Raw genomic sequence first — 25,889 nt, 5'->3', positions numbered from 1 at the left:
TTTTATTTTTCATTTTCGAAAGTGAGAAACTAATATGTTCAATAATCATGATTTAACGAATCTGTTCTGTTTTTTATTTATATAATTATTTATTATACCCTACTTTCTCACGTGTTTATTGTTATATAATGAATGTATGAATCATTATATACGTATTAGTTACGAATACGTTAACGAAGTAAGCAAGAAATTGGGGATGTATTAACCTTTTATGATAATAAGTGTTTAGGGTTGTTTACTTTGAAGTCATGTCCTTCTTTGCAATCCTCCCAAACATTATAAAGCCAATGACGCATACAGGTAATATAATATGATAAAGCTATGAACAAGAATCTGATGTTATTATATCAACGACCTCTACTTTTGCAAATTTTCAAGATGAAAGAACTCGAGTTCTCTGAATTTTTGCTCCAAATTTCTAATGAATGAATAATGGAACAACTATACCTTTACGATTACATTGTAACATAGTTATAGAGTTCAGTACAAAAGCCCGGCATTGTTAGGTAACTTCAGACCTTCAGACATATGTCTACAGACCGAAATACATTCCAAAAAAGAATTTTGCTTTGTAAATTTTCGAAAAATAATGAACAGATATGAATTAAAATGAAATTTTACTTTAATATATATATATCGTGAATATGTTATTATTAAGTTTTTATGCACATATTGGCCGCTAAATAATATTTTTCTCACTCATTGAGATCGATTTCAATGCATTTTTTTAAGACCCCGCGTTAGCAAAACTTTTGTTTAAAAATAAATAATTTTATTACAAATTTTATTTTGATATAAATTGATTAGGATTTGATTATACTTTTTAGTAGAAAACATAGTTTTTGAATATCTGACAGAAATTCCGAAATATTTGGATGTAAAATGTAGGCGGGAAACGGGCGTTAGCGTTCGCAGTTCTTTGAATTTCTATCTATATGCTTAAGTAATGCATATATACATTTGTACATTTTATTTCTTCATTAGCGGATCTCACTTAAGTTTAAAAGCATAATTTTTAGTATCTTAAATTGAAATGGGGAAACAAAAAGAACTTCAAACACAAATATGCTTTGTTCAGATTCTAAGATTCTAAGAAAAACACAATGAGGTTAAATATATTGGAAATTTAATTCAAATGATATACAGGCAGTAGAACATATCCTTTTCTCTTTTCCCTGTAAAGAAAACAAACTTAAGATGTAATTGTAAATTAACAACAAGCGTTACTGACTAAAATATTTTAGAACAGACATATAAATGGAATTAAGTTTTTGAGAAAATAAATAAAGACAAACCATTACTTTTCATTTCTCGAAAACTCATTTGAATGAAAAATTATTGTCAATTAGTAAGAATATATAGCTTAGGTGCATTACATAGTTGGAATTTAAAGACGTGGTTATGAATAAGAAAAGATTGAATACAACGAAAAATAAAACAGAGTTTACACAGAGCATTACCATGAGTGATTCTTTAATTGCTACCCAAGCTGTCAAAGAGAGCATCATTGCTTGATACTAGGGAACCGATCAAAACCGGTGCGAAGATAGCCAATAAGACAACTACAAAAAAGATGTCAGTTATAAACAGCTATGCAACGTGACAATAAAATACATATTAAAGCATAAAAAATATCGGGGTTTTTTTTCATGTTGCTTCTAGTGGGTTGAAATTGAATATTCAAAGACTTTGATTTCATGAAATGGAATGTGTATAGTATGATTTAAAGTAAGACAGGTAGGAATATTCATTCAAATAAATATTTATTGAAAAAGTTGAATAATGAATACTTACAGATGATAATAATTGGAATGATCGCACCAGATCCACCCCCTATACCGCCCCCTATACCGCCCCCATATCCACCGCCCAGGCTTCCACTTCCGCCTAACAGATTTCCACTTCCGCTGCCTCCGACGTTAGCACCCACGGGTTGGTAGTACTGAACCTGGGCGTACTGGGGCCGAGGTTGAATGTACTGAGGTTGAACGTACTGGGTGTATTGCTGGTATCCCATACCATGACCATGCCCACCGTAACTACCAGCAGACACACAGGCAACCCCAAAGGCGAGCAAAACAACAGCTACTTTCACTATAAATCGATGAAAAAGAGGAATTACAAAAAACACATTGCATTATACTTGTAAATGATTAACTTTATTTATAACTCATTATCTTTTTTTATGTAGATTCAATTGGAAAAATAAAAATATTTATCAAAGTTTTATTGTTGAGGCTTTCAAATGTATCATTTCATCTCGCTTTTTTTTAAAATCATATTTTGATTTTTAAACGGATGCCTATTTAAAACTTATATACCTTTTTATATTACTGGTTATCATATTTTTCAACTAAACTACATAGAATAACTAATTCTGTATTGTAGTGGGTTAAACTACACATATGTACATGTTGGTCAATCATAATATACTTCATAAACATCCATTTTTTCTTATTTAAATCAACATATTTTTTTTGTATTATACAGTCCAACCATAAGAAATAATTTATGATAGTCAATGCAAAAAATACCATCTTACTTTTATAAGCTGTTGTGAAGACAATTTCGCTAATGAAAGATTCTTTGGCAAAAATACCTTTATAAAGACTTTTACTTGTTTGCCTCTCCCTTCTATTCACTTACCAAACGTCCTTTCTCATTAACCAAGATTCGAGGATAGTTGTACCCAATCAAAAACATTAAAATTATATGACTCATTAATAAGAAAAGCTATATAGTCAACCTTTAATAGGTGGCATGATGACTTGGTTACATATATGTACTGCAGGGGTTAACCTCCAAACTCTGTATTAAATCGGACACGCACTTTATTGAATCAATGTATGCAAAAGATGTATTGCAAAAAAATCGTCTCTCAACACCAATGAGTTAAAAATTCGGTTTTTCTCGGTCAATTACTGGCCAAAAATATGTCATTTCGTTATAAAAAAAAAATATGTCTATATATTAATGATCATAATTTTGTGTATTGAGTTTTTATTGTTCATCAGGGGATTGCTGGTACGTATTGGTAATAAAGATAAGAGATATATAAGTCTTGTTTACTGGCCATCAAAAAGTAAAATCATCGGAAAGAATGATACAATGTTTAGTTATGTAAGATGTTGTATAACTACCAAACGTTACTTATCACACTATAACAACAACAATAGGATAAACCAAATTCATTTTTTATTCATATAACCAACAGTTTGATTATGAGACTTAGTTTAAAAAACCAGAAACTTAGATTTAATTAAATTGAATTTTAATTAAGATAGAAATTTATTAGCATACAAACGAAGGAATACATATAAATTACAACATTTATATTAATTCACTAAACATTATTTGAAGATATATAGTTTTAATAAAGATAGCAATGAGTGACTGGAATGTATAAAAACATATCTAATTTGACTTTTTATAACTTTGCATTATCTTTCTTTCCGTTTTCGATAACATCTTGATATTTTCCCCAAAGTTGTTTAAATAATTTCTTAAAATAAATTGCTCTCTCTCTCTCTCTCTCTCATTATCTCTCTCTCTCTCATTATCTCTCTCTCTCTCTCTCTCTCTCTCTCTCTCTCTCTCTCTCTCTCTCTCTCTCTCTCTCTCTCTCTCTCTCTCTTATGGAACGCCAATGGATAACACTTATCATATTTATTGAATTTTTTTTAAGCAGGATAAAAAGACAATTTTTTCTTTCTATGAACTACAATAAACATTTTTCCTACATATCTACACACTTTAATATTATAAACTTTGTTCAGGCACTAAAGGTTTGGTGTTAACACATACAAAATACAAAATGTTTACCAACAGCAAAAGTCTACAAAATTATTCATACAGAATTATATGATATATTTTCATTATTGTAAGAAAAACTTGGACTACCGACATATGTGGCGGTAATTTTGAATGTTTTAATTTTTAGCATTGAATAAAGGGCCAATGTCATTGATCTGGAGAATGTTGTAATTAATATCAAAAGATAAGGATGCAACGTTTTATAAACTATATATGCATTTTGGTATTAAGAATACCAGCGATAATTGTAAGTGATCATATAAAGCAAGTGATTTACAAATTATAATATCATTCACCTAATCAGACAAATATTATTGACAAGATTACGGCAACACCACCGACTCCCATCAATTACGATTACATCATATTGAGTAATCATCGCACCTGTACACCTCAGGTACTACGATGGAGTACTATGATAGCGTAAGGCGAGAAACCTATCACAACCGTTCTCTAGAAGTCATTAGGACAAATGGGAGCAATGGTTCGTCCACCTTCTCTGTTTTACTCTGTTGATTTGATGAGAGCTGTTATCCAGTACAAAATACCCATGTGCACTCTGTTGAATTGGAAGGGGGGATTTGCACTAACAGTCTTATATTTTATTAGTAAATTACAAACACTTCAGTGGACCCATGTAATGAGTAAAATAAATGCATTGCATATTTAACATATTTAAAGAAAACCATATCTATATACTGTATCAATGTAAAATTCCCTTCTTTAATTTTTTAGTATAAATGTTAACAAGTACTTGGGAACTTGCCGATTGCTCGGACATACCTATTGTCGACTCAATTTTTCCAAGTTTATTATATTTTTTTTATCAATTAACAAAATTGCTACCATCTCATTTTTTTCTTTTACCGAATCTGTTGAACTATTCTAGACACTGGTGACGCTGATATGTTTTATGTGCAGCTAATTAATGAGTATCGAAGATCTCTTCTGATAAAGATTTTAGATCATATTATAATTTTTTTTAAAAAGGATAATTAATTACGCATACATGATATTAGGCGGACAGAATTGTACCTAATCTAGTGATTTTTTATGTTGAATCTCAAATCAGTTTATTTTAATATTTATTTAAAGATCAATGTACAGAATTTTATCATGATATCATTGATATTATCAGAAAGAGTTGTTTTATACAAAGTAAACTTTATGTGTAGATATGACACGGGTCAATGAATCAACACGAGGTGGCCTAAGGTAATATATATGTGGCTCCATAACATGTTCTTGTATATTAGTACACTAAAAGCTGATAAATTATTAAAAGATATTCAGATAATTATATTTAACCAAAAAAAAAAATGAATAAATAAATTGATAATATTAAAAAATAACTAATAGAAATAGAACGAATCATCATAACTTCCATTTATTACTGAAATATATATAAGACAAGATAATAATAAAACAACATATGGATTTATCATCAGACCAAAAAATACAGAAAAAACAATCTTTCATTTTACATATTTTCTGTTATTTCATGTGCATTGTATAAACATGTGAGTGAATATTTTCTAACTTCAGTAACTGTTAAGATGATAAAAGCTACAACCATGCAAGTAAATAGTGATAGATATCAAATAGCTATGCAATGGAATCAAAAATATAATTGGCTGTTTCTTCATTCTGAGCCAGACTTTCAAGTGAAAGTCCATATGGTTGTCTGTCCTTCAAATGTCCACATCTAATTTCTCTTTTCATTACAACTACATTTCTCGGAAACTTCTAATATCAATACAGGATTGTTACATAAACATGTACATGTCACATCCTTAAAACCCTTTATCAACATGTTTTCTTCTCATAATTGAAGTCGTATCAAATGATAAATATATATTCAGACAAGGGTGAAACAAGTAACACTTCAAAAGATATGACAACCTTTTTGCATTAAATTTTGATAAAAGTAAAAATTAAAACAACTAACACTAATTCTGAAAAAAATATGTCATATTACTCCTTGTAAGTGTCATTAATTTCTCGACACACCCATACATAATTGTTGAGTTGTCAAGAACACTAGTTAAAGTTTATCACATTTAATGGTAACCTTTGATTTCCAATTTTCCCTCCTCCGATTTGTGATTTGTTGTGGTAAATTTTGTATTTTATTGGCTCAACAATTATGGTACATATATTTTTAGAACACAATTCAAAAAGTTTCACAATAGAATAAATGGCATTAGGACATAACAATTATATGTAGTTTAGACATGGAGCTAAAATATACATGAATAGTAGAAAGCATTGATAAGCAAACTTCAGACAATCAAAACAATAAAAGAATAAAAAAAAACAACAACAAAGTTTACAAATAAGCTTATATTGGCTGCCATAGTTCATAAAAAATGTGCATTTGGTTCTTCGAACATGGATAATTTTCTTTCGCATGAACTTGTTTCTTTAAAAAAAATTTAAAAGCAATGAACTCAATTTGTTGCCCGGGGATTTTGAATGTATTAGATGGATAAAGTATTTCCCAAGCAAAATGCAATAATTTAGTGGAAAATATTTTACTTTGTAGATACAAATTATGACATCTTGCATGGTTAAGTGATTGGCATTTTCTATACGTTGTTGCCACCAATATATTAGATCTTTCCAGAAAAATTGTTTGTTTCTTCATAGGAAATATCCATGATGTGTAGTGTCAATTTCATTACAGTTGGGATTTGGAATCAATTTCATCTTTAAAAGCTACTTTAAATGTACTATAATTATGTGTAATATTTTGAGCTGAAGAGATTGTGCATTTGTTTGTGTGCAACACTGAAAGGTAAATTAGATATTTTTTTATAATCAGAGACTGATATTTCTACTTTAAATATTTCTGACCATTTTTGGATACAAACAGTTATTTCCTTACAACTGTTAATTAAAATCCAAAATGCATCTTTACATTTTAATTCACTTAATAATAAAAGTTTCCCTTGAACAGACAAGGAATGTGTTGTATTTCCTTTGATATGTGGAGAATGTGTTTTGTCTTAGACATGTTTTTTTTTTTATTTCAGATTGATAATATCGGTATTGGCTCAGAATAACTACATCAGAATCTACACTTTTTTAAATGTACCATTGAACGTCTTCTAAAACAAATTAAAACCTCATTTTGTTCTGTTGTAACCTGTCATTGAGCGCACGTGTAAATTCTGTATCCTGGACGAAATAGGGGACGTATTCCACTTTCTTCTAAAATGTGCTCTATATAACAATCTCAGAAGTGAACTTTATCGAAGTGTTGATTTTTCGAATAATTCATATTAATTTTATCTCAAGACAACCTATTTCAAACTCTCATTTGTAATTTTCCAAGACAAATTGCAAATTTTATACATGCTGCATTTAAATTAAGACAAAGTAAATTCTCGCACATGTATTATAATTATTACATAGTGTTTACAGTGACTTACAGGTCCAATTGGCAGGGTGTTTGATTTATGTTATTGTATACTACTCAATTGTAAAATATTTAAGACATGTCACTATAATAAATGATTTACTTACTTACTTACTGTAACAGAACACTATAATAAATGATTTACTTACTTACTTACTGTAACAGAATGTAGCATACTGATGAGAATTTGTTCAACAAAATGAATACCGGGTACCTTCTGTCAAGTAAAAATATTTTCCATTTTTTATCTCGTTTTTATTATTATTATCGTTTGCAAGTTTCAAAACTGCATTATCAACAATATTATACTAGTATTCTTTTTTATTTTAGTATACCAAGGGAAAAAACAATAATTGCTATTTTCTGCAATTGAAGCGCAGCCCAGGAAAAGATAACTTCTCCTTACTTATCAATTCCGTCGACTAAACGATAATCGAAATTGAGATTGTTTACGATACATTGTAGCTTATTCCTTTTTTTTAATACAACATACATTCAGTTATTAAGAGGGTTGCTGGGTGACCGTGGCAACGTTAAGATGCATTGTAACATAGTTTGTGTCAAGTAAGGTTTTTAAAAAGTATAATTTTTGAGGTCTGTAATGGTCAAATTTAATCAAGTAACATCGCGTTAAACATCGCGTTAAAAATTTTAACAATTCTCCTGTTTCTTTATAAAAAGGCCTATTCTCAAGAATATCAATGAAATCCAAAAATGGCCACAACTACCCAGCTCTATTAAAGTCATCGACAGTACTCTTATTTAAGGTTTAAGTCAATCAGAAGTAATGTGAACACCGTTTCAGAAAATGAGCATATATAGTATTACATGTAATATGTTCTGGTGTCATGGAAACGCTAGCGATTGGCAAGAAAATATGTAGACAAGCTGTAAATATCAACGTAGAGAAATCAAAAGTTGTTCTGAAGATCACTGCATGAGAATTCATCAAAATTTTACTCAGTACATTTTGTACAAAAAAGAATAATATATCATCAATGATATTACTAAATCATTCCTCGTAAGTTGACACATTGGCATACGCCCAGACAGTGACGCAAAGTACCAACAGGATGGTCACAGTATCATTTTGATACGTCTGTAAAGAAATATTGCTCCTTCATATATCAAACACCAGATATACGAACGGAAGCACAAATCATTCTTTATTTCTCATCTTTTGTTATAATTTTGAAGAGCCAAATATTGCATATTTTCTCCCCCAAAATTTGTTTTACCACAATGTGTGTTATTTCAATCCAAATGTGAAAAATTGCAGTCATTTTGTACGAATCATTAACGTTAAGGGAACCTAGACACGATTTGAGCTCAAAATTTTCAAATTATATTTTTCGATTTTTGATATCTAGAATTGTTAATTTAAGTATTTTAGATGCTTTGTCAAAATTTGAAAGTCAAATTAAGTTACAAGCGAGGTACAGAGATTAAAATTCTTTGGTTTGTAAACAAATTGGCAGGTAAGCCATTCATACATAATTTTAAAAAAACGAGATCTTTGATCTTAAAGTAATCTCTAGGTGTGGCCTGGTCTGGTCATTTGGTTCCGTCGCTTTCAATCTGGATAAACAATTTGTAAAACAACCAATACTAGTACGCTACAGTTCTAAGCCGTTATACAGCTCTATCATATGTATATATAAGCAATTTCTTTGTTTAAAAAAGTGTTCTCCCGAGATTCATACTATATACTATTACTATTGCCCGCTTTACCACCTTAACGAAGTTTACGTGGGGTATCCCTACTTTCAACCTTTTAATGTAACGTTTCAAACAAAATATTCAGTAGATATATATTAAACTTTTTTATTGTTGGAGTTTGTTTAACTTGTGAGTTAGTTTTGCTCAAAGAGACGATTTAAAAAGAAAATTAACGTGGCATCTCAACAATTTTCGAACAGCCCTCGTTTCTTCTACAACTGAGTTAAGAAGTATACTTTTTTTTTACCAACAGTAACTATGATATCATGTGTTCAATAGAATTAGCAATAATCGTTCAAGTTTCTGCTTAATGGTAATTTTCGTCAGATGAATCTGAATGTCTGCGTTATAACTCATGAAATTTTCACCAATGGTGTCTATAAATCTCCTGTGTTAGAAGATTACTTGGACTTCTAGGCGTGATATGATATTAATTTAGCATCAATTTTCGTCGGAGTTGTCAAGTTACATTAGCCAAAAGTTTGACAAATGTTATTTGGAACATTCATCATGTAATCTTTTTCAGACACATTTTTATTCCAAATCAATAAATATGCTGCTATCGTTCTCAGAATGGCTATATTTTATATTTTCTTCTTTCTTATTGCAGATCGGTAGGCTTATAAAAACGGAAAGAAACTTATTTTGGCCACGCTAAAGTAAAAACCAGCATTCGGCATCTGATTCAAAATAAAGTGGATATTAAAAAAAAAGATCTGCATACATACGATTCGAAAAATTCTTTTATGGCAACTTCACTATACAAACATCAATATTGCTGAACAATTAGATTTAGCTTATACATCTAATCCTATGCCATAGAGTAACGTTAAGTCACAATTTAGCTCTATATAATCAATTGTACCATGTTTTTACGCCATGTTCACCTAAAATTTGTTTATACTAGCGCTAAGAGAAACCCATGACCCAACAAAGACTTTCCTTTTACCGACTAGTTAAAAAACAAAATATGCAAGCCTCTAGGGCTTACCCTGCGTACAAATATAGCATATTGAAAATAATATGCCTGGAATGTTCATAACAATTTTGCAATTTAAAATTAGAGAAGAATTAGCGAAATTAACATTTAAAAAAAAACGTCGCCTTTTTGCTCGTTTTCTGTCATCAAAAGGTTTGATATATTAATGTATATTAAGTAAAATTTAATTCTTTTTTTATTTTTTCAAATTATTTTTTTATTCCATTCCTATCCTTTGGAAATATAGTTATGGATTTTTACCGCTTTTATATCATGTGTTTGTTTTCAATAACAGGATAATACTAGCGACTTTTTATCAAGTTAAGAAATCGAGCTTAGAGGCAACATTTTATTGATTAATATGAAAACATGCTTCCAGTCATACAAACGTGTTGAACGATTTTTAACAACATAATTTTTATCAATCACTCCAAAGACATGAACAAGAAAATAATGGTTTTCATTTCAATTACAAAATCATAAAATGCCGAAATAGTTCAAATCGTTTTTGGACAAGTCTATTAAATTTATGAAAAGGAAGGTTTAATTTTTAATGATTTCTACAGATTTTCTATTTACAAAAAAAATATTCTTTTCAGTTTCAATAACAGATCTTACATAAATGTGTCTTATTTTAGGACCAAAGCACTTCAAAGTTACTGATAACAGAAAACAATATTTTTCATTTATTCAAAAGTTTTATAACAATGTATAAATATATTTTTATGGGATTTTTTTCTATAATGAAGTTTCCATAATTGTATGGTAGTTTCTTCGGTTTGGCACTGATTGCAAATGAGCGTTTTCATCAGGGATGACCCTCGCTCTAGTTGATTGACCTTTAGGTCGATGTTCCTCTTTGGTGTCCTTTTTCGGTTGTTGCATTGCAAGTGCTTGCTGATAAGCAGGAGGTGGATCACATGGGAGCTGACGTAGATCTGTGTCATGAAAACGAGGGCAATGTCTAATAGAAGCGGACGCTTGCCCGACGCAATTATTCTGAAATGGTAGTGTATCACGATCAGAAGAGTGGGCTAAATCTGACATAGGTCGAACCAGCCTGGCTGTTTCGCATCTAGGGTTTAAGTACACTAAGGGGTCTGAAAGGGAATTAACGGACGAATTTAGTTCACTTTGTCTCGAAAACACAAAGGCCCTCCGTGCTTCCTTACGTCTGGAATTTGCATAATTATCATTTTGCATATTGTTATTTTCAAACACAATGCCACCATTGACTATACAAAAACTATTACATGGCAAGATACTAAGGGCAGTACCCGATCGAATTCTTCTCAGAGAAGAATCCTTTTCATTTATAACTGACGAGAGCGCTGCAAACGTCTCACTTCTCGTTGCACCATATTTGGTTCTTGATACATTTCCATTGGCATCTGGAATCTCTATAGTCCTGCCAGATGACATTAATAAGGCCTCAGAATAGCTTGGAGCTATGTAGTTGTTCTGCAGTAAAACTTCCAGATCAGAACTCCCCATGGTATTCACGCGCATAATAGGCGTAGGTTCAATGTCGTTTTCGACATAATTTGTACCAAAAACTTTCTGCACGTGATAATGAACATAGGCAGTTTTGTATTCAATAATAACTCTCAGAGGCCAAGACAAAAGAAGGAATGATGCGATCCAAAAAATCAAATGTGACACATACCAGGGGAGATTATCTGGATCTCTGAAAGCAATCATGTACTGCTTAAAATTAACATTGAGCAAATCCATTCCCTCCCTCGTTTCAACGTAGTCGTCCCTTCTTTCATTATCTCGGTAAAATCTATTTCGTTGTTCATCAAATTCATATTCTGCCTCGGAACACAAGAATGAATACCCTTTGGTGAATCTAATTTTTGTCGCCGGAAATTTTTCAAGGCCAGAGAGCGAGGCAGAGGCATCCTTCATTCCACACTGGGTAAAATTGAATGCGGATCCTGCCGTGTGGGAATTGACGCGTTCATAGTAAACTTGAGTACTGGTGAATGAGTCGCCATTTCTGTATCTTGTCACATGCCGAGTCTTTCGAATGTAATGATAGCACAACGCTTTCCACCAGATAATCGGAATCGATCCCTGCATCTTTTGTATTTTTTCGTACACTGTTTGAACATCAGTTTTATGTTTCAATTCTAACCGAGTATGACAATGCCAACACTCCACAAGGTAAACTAAATACAACATGATGACGAAAGCAATTGGGATATATATGTAACCATCCTCACAGGGCTTTGATTTAGTCACGTGCGTATTAGCCATGCGATGGCCATAGTAACTAACAGTTATTGTTGTGATGACAGCCAGCCGACACCAAACGATTGCAGACAAACAGCCGTATATAAGTAAAGTAAGAATCAGGCATTTCCAGTGAGCGTCCCTCTTCAGTGACTTGCAGAAAGACTGCTTGATTGGGGATTGCTGAAAAGAGCAAAGCATATTTGATTATTGTGATATTCATCAGATTTATATTGCATTTTAGCTATTTTCATTAACTTTTACAGAAAAATATTTATCATGGTCAAGAGACCAACAAAAACGTTTAACAACTCTCTCACTCTTTATGTACACGCATTGTGGAAGTTACTAACATTTTCAAATCCCTTACTTAATAGAATATACAGTTACACGGTATAGATATTGCTGTTTGAATATTTTTTTTATCAAATCAAGAAGATTAAAATGAAATATACAGTTCAGTTTTAAAAATAAATTCGTTCAACGCTTGAACTGGCTAAAACCAGTAGATGGAAATGTCCTTAATTCCTGCAAATACAAGTGATTTAATAAATGTTGAAGTAAAATGTCTACACACTATTAGCAGCTGCTACTGCATTGTTGTCTTTTCATCGTGCAAATCTCAGTAAATACTTAAAATGACTAATATTGTTTTTTATACTAAATCAGAACGATTGTTACTTCCAATACATCATTTTACTTCAAAATTATATTAATAGTCACTTTTTATTCTTTTCCATCCCTATTTTTATCGAATATTTTGAAATCAAAATGTTGAGTTTTGTCTAAAAACTTCTACAGTTAGATCTTTCTAATCAATTCTCAACCACCATTGTTGTATGAATAACCTTATATAAACTTTTGAACTTTCACCTGGTCAAACAATTTACCGTACTTAACCATGCAGTACACATCGATTGAATTGATAGCAAACACTTATTCATTTCCAATAACTGCTGTCAAATATAAATCAAAAATCATTGAACGGGAGAACTAAAGGCCAAACCACTGCTTAGGAAAGAGTCACCGAGTATTACAGAGCGTATTGCACGATCCCGACAAATTTGATTTGCTACCATTAATGACAAGTCGATTGCCACAGCTACGAATGAGTTTTGGTGCATAACAATAATTTGTTTGATGTTAAAAATTGTATGCTTGCACGAACGGCTAAAGGTCTTCGTTCGTCATCAGTTCAGGCGTTTAATTTGTCTCAAATATTATTTGATGAATTAAAACAAAGCCATTGAAAACAAGTGAGTGGATTTTTATCATGATATTGCCTCACACCTTCGATGGCATTCGAGCATATCTTTGCTTGATTGTAAAAACCTGCAATGCACAATTCTTGTTTCAATCATTAGCTAGTTCGTTAAAAGGACCGTAAAGTTGGTACGTGGTTCATTCCTCTTATTATGAGAACTGTTGAGATAGAATCAATATGATCCAGGAAAGCAGTTAAGATTTGCCAAAAGAAATAGATATAGCGATTTGAGAAACACTTGAAAACATTCAATAGATTCCCATGGATCCGTCAAGTCCAGAAAATTTACATTGATGCTGAGGGGTTTCACTGAAGCACGCAATAGCACTAGCCACTTAGAAGCCATAATATTAGCATTCATCACGTTTCCTTCGCCATCAGAGACTAATAAGTAAATTATATCCGATTGGTATTTTCTGCGGGAGACAAGATGCACTTAAGCTTTCAGAGATGCTTAAATGATCAGCCAGTTTCCAGAGAACCATTCAAGTTGCTTGCGTATTCCCACGTACTATGCCCATCTTTCCCCAAATTATCCGAATTCCATAGTCCCCCCCCCCCCCCCGATTTTTAATTGGACCAAAACGAACAGAGGTACCATAGGATGTTCACATTTTATGACCAATAATGCGCTTATCGTACTAGTATGATGGAAGCATTTTGCAGTAGTAGATACATTGGTCGAGATAGAATCTAATCTCACAGGCATTTATGTCCCTAAAATGTAATAACATTTGTACCTTTAAGGAAGTAAAACTGCTTTTGGAGTCATGAATAATACATTGACTTAGTGGTCCTTAATGGAACAGTTATATATGCGTTCCAACATTCCAGACTCTCAGTAACCACATATTTGCATGGAATTTGTAAGGCTGACCTTCTTGATGTTTATGCTTGATTTTAGGACTGAATGTGACATATTTGGACCTATGTTAACGCACGTGGATCGACATCCACGTCCATATTGACAAAATAGGATTTCCTTGTTGCAGAAGTCTTGCGCTAAAAAGAAATCTTTGAGAAGAGGAAGAAATTGATTGTTCGCTTTTCCTTATAATTACCCAAGCAATGAAGGCTATACATTTAAAGGAAGGACGATGTGTGTTCCGCACGTTTCTACTTGGACTTGGTCAAGAGTTCTAGTCAAAATCCTAAGTTCATAAGCTGATACAGAATTATAAAAATCAATTTTCTTACTTTCAATATTGGAGTTTCTGTTAATTCTTTTTTTATATAATTACTTTAGTTTGATTAGTTTTTCTAACAGCAATTTCTCTTCTTGCTGTGATTATTTGCGATAAAAAAAATGATTAATATTTTTATCAGTCATTTGGCTATGGCACTAAGGGCTCAAGAATGTAACTGATAAAATCCTCCCCCCCCCCCAAAAAAAAAACCCCATAATTATTTGAACAGTGCTTTAATATGAATTGATTGACTCTTTTTACTCCTGATCTCTAAAATCATTACATCTGGCGTTCCTATTTAATTAGTAGAGAAAATGTATGCCTGATAAAACACCCAAGTTAACATTGTCTCAGAACCCTAAAATTTTGAAACTGTTTCGGGTAAATCAACAACTGTAGGCATTGAAATTTAAAGACAGTATTGTCTCATAAATTCTGCTCGAAAAATAAATGGTTTTGCCGTCAATGGGTCTAAAACTATCCAATAGTGTGGTCTAATAGAATTATATTCAGTTTGTTGCATATACATGCAGTTCAAGAATGCTTAAATATTGCAGATTTCTGTTAGTTTTTCTTAAATTTCTGCTTTCTATTACACGGATTTGTTCCATTGAGTACCTTTAGTCCAAAAACAAAAGGGCTAAAACAGGCTAACTTAATGCATAAAGAAAAGCAATTAAACGAAAACTTTTCAGCACACGTGGGTTGTAAGTCCTGATTTATTGAACATATTTTTAAAAATTACAGTTGGGATTGGGCACAGGTTCCATAACTTAGACCGCCCTCTCCCAATTTTTTCTCACTGATGCGGTCATTGTTTTCACAAGTGATTCTATATACCCAAAACTGGATGGGGTTCGAAATGCAGAGTTTGATTTGTTTTTTAAATTTTTTTTTATAGTTTATGAAAGCTTATAAAATTGCCAATTTATCAACTTCACAGTTTGTTTATTTTCTTCGAATTATAAAGCGACAGCATAAATAGGAAATATTGAACAGCGTTTTCACAATGCAAAATTTCTCCGTAGTGAATAGCGAGTGCACTAATTAAACCACAAATTATTTATTTTATGTATAATATTTCCTCTTTAAAAAAATTATTATGAATAACTCATAAATTGATGATGATGACAGTAGTGTAGTCTCATTTGTTTTGTACTATGCATCGCAATTCTTCAACCTTCCGTAAGCATGAAAGTTAACGCTGAGCATCGAAATATCCCAAAATGACCCTCAACAGAATCCAACAAAACATTTTCAAATGCACACAGCACCGGGCAAATGGAGATGGCTACTGGCACTTTAAAATAGTTTTTCGAATCGGTGGAAAATTGCTTTATGATGCAAGATAGCATGATGCTTAAGAAGTATACGTCAAATTGGCGAAAAATATGCAATTTAGATTTTAAAAATTATGATTTTATAAAATTCAATTTAGTCAAGATCAACAAAAGCCTCAAGCGGATTCAAATTTGAGAGCTTTAAATTAGTTCACAAGGCCGATGTTTAAACCATAAGCTATGATAGTATTTCAAGTCTATATGAAGTGAGGTACCTTAATTAAATCCGCCAGCTAAAGAGGCTAATAAACAGAATTCATTATTGGAAACCTAAGAGTAAAGGTATGTACTAATGTTTATGTATAAGTACTTAGTATCGGTATCTCCATGCATATGTACTCTTATTTCTAAATTCAAAGTCCATGCTTTCTGTCAAAGGTAGTAAGTAAACCTTGCATATCTAAGTGCATAATTGAATCTGATGAGTCTTTCAAAAAGGTTAGTAGATATAACATTATAGACTGAACTCAAATAGAATAATATCCTTATCTTATTAAGAGACAATGTCAGTAAGCATTGAGCTTCGCATGGAAAGTGAAAATTTTAAAAATCATTTAAAACCATACTAAGTCATCAAAGGAGAAGCAAAAAACACATTTTTAAGAAATTTTGAGTGATATTTTTTTTTGCTTGGTTTCCATGACAACAAAACAAATGTTTTTGTTCCATACTGTCTATAAGTGAACAAAATCCTTGAAAAATAGAGATCTAAATATACAAAATTGCCCATTTTAGAGTTAAAAATATACCTTTTCAATAGTTTACCTAAAAAGACAGTCATTTGTATAATAAAATTTGGATGGAATTATTATTCAATGAAATGACATCATAGTTGCTATGACAACCAGAAGAAGATATGTTTTACTAGATACAGTATTGTCATAAAACAAATACATTTTAAACCCTTTTTTTAAAAAAAAGCAACGACCTCTGCAAAAATAAATTATATCAGCATAATGACAGTAGTCAATATTATGTACGTAAGCAATAAATTTGGGTAGTTGGTTTTCCTAATTTTTTTGGCAGAATGATGAATATTTGCAATTTTCCACAATTTTTATTTCAGTTGGCCCTCTACATAGCCTATAAAAATTATGTATTAGTAAAAGTAAATATAAACTAAACATTCAATATGACTTGATTGTTAAGTTTTTACTTTTTAATGCTTTTTCTTTGTGCTTTAGGTCCATAGCAACGCAATTTTGTCCATAGCAACACCTTTTTGACACATCAAGTCATTAATTTATTTACGTTTATTTAACTGCATGTATGTAGATTATTTTAATATTATTTTTTTTTTAAATATTATGAGAAGAACATTTTATTATCATATTTTTCTTTTTATTCAATTAAATAATTTCCATAGCAACATAATTTTAACCATAGCAACACATTTTTTGACACAGAAATCAGACCTAGAATATGTTTTTAATGACTGTATGTATATATATTTGATATTTTAAAAACATCATTATTTAATTCTTTCCAATCACTTCCATTCTCTTTATTTTTTCTAAATCATGTCCATAGCAACATTATGTTCTCCCTAGCAACACATTTTTGCCATACTAATCAGACTCGAGATAGGTTTTATAAGCCTTCACACACTTTATGTGTTACAATAATGAAATGTTTAAATTTAAAAACTCATAAAAACTTTACCAAAATAATAAAAAACACATTATGAAAAGGATGTGTATGGCAACACTTATCTGTGTGTGTGTATATATATATATAGAGAGAGAGAGAGAGAGAGAGAGAGAGAGAGAGAGAGAGAGAGAGAGAGAGAAGGACACACTTTGACGGAGATACAAACTTTATGATTTTGATAAATTTAATCAGTGTTTCTAACAGAAAATTACCATTATACATAGCGGTAATTTTTCAATTGTTTGAATTTGTTTTATTGTTAAGCAAAATTAACAGCAGAATATACTTTACCTTACTAATTTAATAGAAATGCAATTTTAACCATACAAATTTGTTTAAGGTTAAGTTTTGACTTGGTTACATAAAAAGTTATTGAAATATTTCTTGCTTCTAACAGAAGGTCATCATACATGTATATAAAAATTGTTCATTGCCTAAATTTGTTTTTCCTAATTTTTTTTAACAAAATTATCACCCCCGTTTATGACATCTACAATGACTAACCTCAACAGTTCAAAGTGAAGAGTTTCAATTGAAAATATAAATGATGCATTCACATAGCACACAAACAATACTACATTTTACAAGTGGCCCATGGTTCTTATTGGTCACCTGAGTACCTTCAGTGTGGCTCTTTCAATGTATATTCATGTGCATTGTAATTATAGGGCTTTTATGAAATCATTTTTAATATTCCGGGATAGTTTAATCCAAAAAACCTTTCGAAATTCTAAAAAAAATTATTAAAACGTCATAGCATAACATACAGTGACATAATTGAACAAATCTTAAGAACAAAAAAATAATTGGGCAAAAATTACCCCACCCTACCCTATACATAATCATTAGAGCCCTGTCCTTACAAGAAAACTCCTGATCCAGGGGCCATGAAATTCATAACTTTGAAAGAGGCATTCTTCCTTATCATAACTATATACTTATTTCATTGGATTAATATCCAGGAGCAAAGATGAAGATTTTCAAAGAACTACTGCATTTAGAGCCCCACCCACCCTAACACCAGAACACCTCACCCAGGGCCATGAACTTCCCAATTTTGGAAGAGGCACTCTTCCTCATCATAAATATATACCTGGTATGTACTTTAGTACATATATTAACTTTGGTTTAAATTGGTTCAGTGGTTTCAAAAAAGAAGCTAAAAATGTTCAAAAGTTTACAACCAATGTACAACAAATGATGACGGACAAATATAGATAGCAATAGGTCACCTGAGTGACTCGGGTGGCCTAAAAATAGTGAATCAGAAGTTCTAATAAAATAATAAAGTGGCCAAGCTTCTAAAATTGTCCAAATCATTTTCAACTTCTAGGTCCTTTTCTCCAACCATCTGATCACAACAGGAATCCTCCTCCTTTTTAAGTCCAATCTGCAGAAATAGCTGGAAACTTGATTTCCTGAAAGGAACTCATCAATTCTGAAAATGCGCTTTCCTTCTGCATTTCTCACTCTTCTCATCTCGGAGGCTACATCTTCTGGGTCAAGTTTATGACCACTGCTTTCTACAACCTCAAACTTTCAAGAAAGATTTTTGAGATTCAGTGAATCACTTAAACTCGCATTTTGACTTCAAAGCCCATCCTTTGTGAAGAACTTCAGCAGAACCAACTGGATATGTGTCTACTTCATTTTCCCCTTGTGTATTCTCCTTATCTGATTCCATCCTTTTTACAAGATGTTTTCTACAATTGGAACACACTCCTGTAAAAGTTGAAAAACTATTACAGTAAATGATGGAGATATCATCTAACAAATTCAAACAAGAGGCCCAGAAGCCACATCACTAATCTGAGCAACAATAGCTCATCAAATTAACTTCATGGTATCAGAACAAAATATCTAAAATAACAATTAAGAGTATACCTTGTTTAAAAAAATCTTTAAAATTTACTTCACATATTCCTATGTAAAACATCAAATCCCTTTTTAAAAGACTTTTCAAAAGATTTTTTCTACTTATATTCCTTGGTTAAAACTGACCCAGTGGTTCAAGAAAGAAGTCAAAAATGCGAAAAGTTTACAGATGGATGGAAAGACAGACAGACATATGGATGTAATCAGAAAGTAATCAGAAATGCTCACTTGAGCTTTCAGCTCAGGTGAGATAATAAAAAGCAAATCAATTATTTGATTACCTACGTTTAATTTTGTGTAACTGTTTGAAGAGCCAACATGGCTGAAAGCGCTCGCAGTAAAGAATTTATTTAATTTGGACTGTAACATCGGTCATTACAAAAATTCAGTGGTCCGAAGACTGCGGCCAGGAATTTTTTTATTCCTGCCAGTGAAATTAAAAAATTGACAAGTATGATGGACTTGTAAATATTTTAAAAGCCAAATGTCTAAAACAATTTGTAATCAATTTTGAATGTTACACATATGGATATATGGGGGCAAGTAAATTTTTTTGCAGGCCAATATATTTTGACAGACTACTGGTCGTAGGCTTTATTTATCAACAGAGAGAGAGAGAGAGAGAGAGAGAGAGAGAGAGAGAGAAATAAAGATTCTGTGTTTTTAATCTCAATGCCATAATAACCAAAATAATTGACAAACCTGAACCAATTCTAATAAGACAATCATTATACTTCTTCAGGAAGAATGACTGCTCTTTTGTGATGGTTCCTTTTGAATTGCTCTTGCTTTGATGATTACATTTCCATCCAAGGGAACACATCCTACTTGACCTCCATCCAACACCAAGAACATATCTAAATAAGATGTTAAAACTCATTTGTAAATGTGTTTATCATTACTTAACTAATTTTTTTCACAAATGCCCACTGCATGGTCAAGTAATGATGCAATCAAAAGTTTTTACACATACTTTTGATATAATCAATCTGGCAGGCATATTTTTTTAAATTCTACATCCCCAGTTATGTCTACTAATGCTTAATTTTTGTTCCACTGACAGTTTTACAATTGTCACTCAATATTTAAAAATATGGTCAAAATCTTAAATTTTACTTTGCAATTTCTTTTTTCACATTTGTTGACTTAGTATGAATCTGTAGACTTATAATGCTGGTAGATTAAGTTTCTTGTGTATGCCAAACTTTTTGATGATTTAAAAGAATCTACCTCTATCTGCATTGTAATAATTGATTGATTCACAGTAATGCCCAGATATATCTTGCAACATCAATATTAAAGAAGAGAAAGATAAGTGAGGAAAGACAGAGAGACAATTAAATAAGGAAATGCCCTTAGTTAAATTCACAAGTACAAGTAATAGTGTACACTTCAGTCCATTTATACCTGTACTTATTTTTCCTGATTCAAAACATTAAAAACAAAACAAAGCAAACAACATATGAATTTGTCATTTGCAAGCTAGTGTCTGTCATTGTCAAACTGAAGGCACAGTTACTACAATTAAATTAGATGCTTTGAGATAGAGAGAAAATGATAGAGAGAAAATTCTAATTCGCTATTAAGCAAAGGAAATTTCTATGGGTCATTTTTTCTGTTAATTCAGAGATTTACAAGCAACTCTTTTAAAACTAATCACATGTTCTTATTGATAAAGGTGTTTAATTTAAATTCTGCAAGTCTTTGAATTTAATTGTCTGATATTCATAACCATATTATGAAACATGATACATTCGTAAGACATGTCACATACCTGTGTTTTGGACAGATGGTAAGTATTTCATCATTTTCACTGAAGAAACCTCCCCTTATTTTCAATAATTCTGATTCTGATTTTATACTCCTACAAATTGAAAACTGTCAGAGGTGTGCATCTATGGAAAGATTACAACATGTCATAGGAATAATATGTCTTGGCCAGGTCTTTTTGTATATCCACAGGTATCATTCGGTGTGAAAAAGCTAAGCTACCAACAAACTGATTTCCATCTAAAAGAGAACAAGATATCTTATTAATATAAAAGCTTGTTAATTAATGAACTGATATTGAGCATTCATGTATTTCCAAAACAAACATACATGTACTACATCTGAGAATCTAACTATGATAGTGTAATCTTATCATCATGGAGGCTAAATTGATTTGGAATTAAAAATTGAAAATTAAAATTGCCCATTAAAAGAGAATGTATAATAACCATTTTGTCTTTTTATATGTTTAGTGTGGGGGGGGGGGGGGGGGAGATAGGGGTGGGGGTTATGTATTTTCCATATAAATTTGCATTAATTTATGAATGCTTTACATTATTACTGGTAACTTATTTGAAATCCATCCAACATACTGACAAAAATACACATATTTTCAAAAGATGCTGTCATTTCTCTGCAACTTCAAGCGGATGACAATTAAAACAATTAAGACAAAGTTCATGAGTCATTCCAATTCTTTCTAAAAATCTATGTAAAATTGGTAAAGAGTGTATTTTTATTTTAGAAATTAACAATTTAATTGAAATTATTCTAAACTAATCACATATGTTGATGGAACAACACTTACATTTACAAGTTGAATCAGATGTCATTCCTCTGCAATTTTAAACAAACATCAAGCAACCACAACTCCCTGTAAAATCAATCAAAAAGTCAAATTTTTTATCCGTTTATGAAGCAATATAGATGTGTTACATTAAATATTTTTGGCATAGATCAGACATATTTATAAAATATCACCTACCATTACAAGTTGCTGTAAGTCCTCTGCAAATTCAAGCAGACTACAACCAACTGAGCAGACAACATGTTTGGATTCCACTTTCTGTTAGTTTAATTGAACCTCCGCCGCAGAAGAGTTCCATAAAGGGGGGTAATATTACATATTCAAAATCAAAGTTTGGTTACTTTGCTTTTAATGTTATTTCTTTTATACACATTGACTACCGTTTTTCACTGATAAATCTTATAAACCAATGTAAGAATTTTTTATCTAATATAGAATCAAAACAAATTCAGGTTGCTTTTTAGAGAAATTAATTTTTAAAAATACTTTAAATTTTACAATGAAAAATGTTAAAAAAGCAATTTGGGAAATAATACTTTGACATTCTGATTTCCAAATAAATGCAAAATTTAGTGTTATCAATTTTTTTCAAATTTAACAAAATTTTATGTTGATATGCATTGTTATTTTTACAAATTTGATGATTTGTTGGTATTTTAGTGTTTTTGTCTATTTTTGGTTGTTGCCATGGAAACAATGACCATGTGGCCAAAAATACCACATTTCTAAAATACCGCTTACCTATATTAATCAACATAACAATATCAAGGAAAAATAATTTTTTACACTTTCCACTTATAATATGGACAAAGCTCAATGATTACTGACATTGTCTCTTAAGAGTCTGCCTTCTAATCCCAATGCTTTCGTGATTGAAGAGCAAAGATATCGCACTCGATTAGAATAATCTATAGAGACCAATACTTTATGGGACTGTATAGACACCAAAGTTAATTTGGGCATATCGTGAGAACAAGGCATTGGGAATTGACACAACTCGAACTTCTTCTCCAAAGTTCTATTTTATGCATCAAAAAGACCTAATCGCATCAGGAATGACAATAGATCCTACTTCTCCCTCTCCACAAGCTTAGAGAGAGAGAGAGAGAGAGAGAGAGAGAGAGAGAGATTTATTGACAACTGGATTGTCTGTTTGACAAATCATAATTTAGATTAAGAAACGTGTCAGTTTATTAGTTTAAGGGGTAATTTGATAGTGTCCTTAATATTTGCAGGTGCCATGACATCAAACAAATATGATATCAGTTCGTGTTTCATTGGATGATAATGCTCTTAAAACGCTCGTACTGTTACCACAGAGTCATAGAAGATGCAATTAATCAAGGAAATAAAACGATGAAAATACATGTACAACCTGCATACAGTCGGGCCTGTTTGCAAAGTGGTTTGATTTTAGGAAATTAATTGTATTTTGGACAAATACTTCTATTGAAAAAAAAATCTCAAAACACTCAGTGAATTATTCCTTTGACCCAATTGTCATCAATCACCGCTGAAAAAGAGAACTTAATTAAATTGTCATTCGCATTTTATTTTTCTGTTTAAGTTTCTTTTAGACATTTAAAAATGCCAAACAATGATGTATAACTTCATTGCAGAAAAAAGATTTCGTTTTAGTAAAACAGTTTTGTAAAATGTAAACACGTCTCAAGTTCTAAAAGAAAAGAATCGATTGTACCTTTAATGTTAGAAATATTCCATTAGACATCTCTGAAAATGTGAAAATGTTTTTCCCAAGTTGTATAACCCTTTGTATTGATTATAAATGACAATACATCATTTTCAAGATATTAAAATGCTCTAAATTCTACAAACAAGGACGGTTTTTTTTTTTAAATCGATAAGGAAGATTTTTAAAAAATCATATGATTCAATACCTCTCATTTCTGTTTGCTTTTCAAAGTATTTATGATGAAACTCAATCACCATGGTCGGCCCCTTTGCGTTATCTATTAGTGCATTTTCAAAGAGGATAGATGGACAAAATCGTTACATTCAAACATAACCAACCTTTATCATTATTTTACGAAACAACTTAGAAATGACACACTGGCATAAGAAAATCGCTTGCATTTTGTTTAATAATGGATTAAATCTAAATCACTATATACTGAAAAATGTTATTAAACTTCCTTGAAATATATGGTATCAAACGGTTGCAACCATCTATTCTCTTGGACTGACTACAACAATTTTATCTCTTAAACCAACCACAACCATTTAATCCCTTGAAATGACCACCAACATCTAATCCCTTCACTGGCCACAACCATCTAACCATCTAATCCCTTGAAATGGCCACAGCCATCTAATCCATTTAACTTGTCATAACCATCTAATCCCTTGACTGGCCACAACCACCTAATCTCTTGAACCGACCACAACCATCATTTCTTTTGAACTGACCACAACTTTCCAATCCCTTGACTGGCTACAACCATCTAACCATCTAATACCTTGAACTGGCCACAACCATCTAATCCCTTGGATCATGAGGCAGTCTTAGGCTTTAGTCAAAATAGGTACACTGTCCTTTTGTTTTGTGATAAAAAACATTTTTTAAGAAATGAAATGCTATTAAAATGTGTCTCTATAATACTTTGAAAATGTAAAAAAAAGAATCAGCGTTGCTAAATGGTGTATTATATATAATTTTATGAATGATTGAAACATTGAATTGACTAAAGTCCTAAAATGCTTCATGATCCTGAGGCCACAACCATCTAACCTCGATCCTGAACTGACCACAACCATATAACCTTTTGAACCAAACTCTAGTTACATTTAATCAAGCAGATGGTTCATTTATACAATTTTCCATAAGTTCGGTGCGATTTGTTGAACATTCCGCCAGGTAATCATCAAATAGTGATTTTGCGACCACTCCATATCGTAATTGGATGGAATATACTATAAAGTTGTGCATTTTACGATTGATATGAAGAGCCAAATCGATTGGTAATTGTGTAAATCAGAGAGCATAATTGAAGGTTTAGTCTTGGTCTGGTGGATGAATTCCTAATTAGACTCAGGTACAGCACAGGATCGTTCTTCGTTCAATACAAATAAAATGCGAGTATAAAAGAGGAGTTTTAAACCCTTTAAAAAGTTATTGTCGAAGTATTACATAGTGAATGAAGCAGTGATCCAGATGTCTCTTTTCTGGGTTTTTTTTTTATTCTAATGAACATAGTTTACTTCTCTTATTTAAGAATAATTTCTTATATACATGAAAGGAATATTCTAATCAATTAAAATTTGATTGTGATTTACGTTTATTTCAAACACTCTACAATTACTTTTTTCGATAGAAATTTTAGAACAAATTTAACCCAAAGCGTTTATAAATTGTAGTGCTAATATCTCTAAAACATTGGATACTATTTGCCAAACGGTATAAACTCTTTTAAATATTTCATTAAACAGTAAAAATCGATATAAAATAATGTTAATCAACTTACATCCACTCTGTTTTCCCTCGATATCATCCTAACTGTCCACCAAGATATTGTTCACGCATGCTACTCCGCGTTAATGAGAAAAAAAGTCCGAAATTTTGTCACCGTCTCTATCTCTTTCTAAGCACAGACACAAGAACCATCTATGTTCCTCGCCCAATACTATCGAATACTGTATATCTTTAAAGCAACTGAGCGAAAGCCTGCCTGATTGAAGTAGACCAAAAACCTATATTTCACGACAGAAGCCAATATCAGTACAGAGCCGAATTTAGAATTACTGAGCGAGCGTGATGTTCTACAGTCGTACAACATACATATATTCGTGAGTGCTCGGTTGGAAAGA

The 25,889-nt window shown here is 31.5% G+C and overlaps 2 protein-coding genes and 1 pseudogene across 2 annotated transcripts; all 3 read right to left on the bottom strand.

The window, feature by feature from the left end:
- Positions 1–1,109: 1,109 nt before the first annotated feature.
- Positions 1,110–2,626, bottom strand: LOC128178652 (heterogeneous nuclear ribonucleoprotein A0-like). Its single transcript, XM_052845916.1, has 4 exons — positions 2,543–2,626; positions 1,795–2,094; positions 1,461–1,562; positions 1,110–1,175 (listed from the first exon to the last, which is right to left on the bottom strand). Coding segments are annotated over exons 1-3 (390 nt in total). The 5' UTR covers positions 2,544–2,626; the 3' UTR covers positions 1,110–1,175; positions 1,461–1,473.
- Positions 2,627–10,534: 7,908 nt separating this feature from the next.
- LOC128177898 (transmembrane protein 151B-like) lies at positions 10,535–25,817 on the bottom strand. The gene is made up of 2 exons (XM_052844800.1): positions 25,547–25,817; positions 10,535–12,353 (listed from the first exon to the last, which is right to left on the bottom strand). Exons 1-2 carry the CDS (start codon positions 25,571–25,573, stop codon positions 10,671–10,673), a joined length of 1,710 nt encoding a protein of 569 aa, XP_052700760.1. The 5' UTR covers positions 25,574–25,817; the 3' UTR covers positions 10,535–10,670.
- LOC128177899 (uncharacterized) lies at positions 17,666–22,898 on the bottom strand (annotated as a pseudogene).
- Positions 25,818–25,889: the final 72 nt, after the last annotated feature.

Source organism: Crassostrea angulata, chromosome 3, assembly GCF_025612915.1.
Source record: "Crassostrea angulata isolate pt1a10 chromosome 3, ASM2561291v2, whole genome shotgun sequence".
Taxonomy (NCBI): Eukaryota; Metazoa; Mollusca; class Bivalvia; order Ostreida; family Ostreidae; genus Magallana; species Magallana angulata.
The sequence above is the reverse complement of the archived record's forward strand: the minus strand, read 5'-3'. Positions and strand labels throughout refer to the sequence as shown.

Coding starts and splice junctions, on each gene's coding strand:
- LOC128178652 (XM_052845916.1), bottom strand. Junction 1,563..1,794: donor CATTCCAATTATTATCATCT/GTAAGTATTCAT, acceptor TCTTTTTTGTAG/TTGTCTTATTGGCTATCTTC.
- LOC128177898 (XM_052844800.1), bottom strand. CDS start 25,573: ATGATATCGAGGGAAAACAGAGTGGAT. Junction 12,354..25,546: donor CGAGGGAAAACAGAGTGGAT/GTAAGTTGATTA, acceptor TGCTCTTTTCAG/CAATCCCCAATCAAGCAGTC.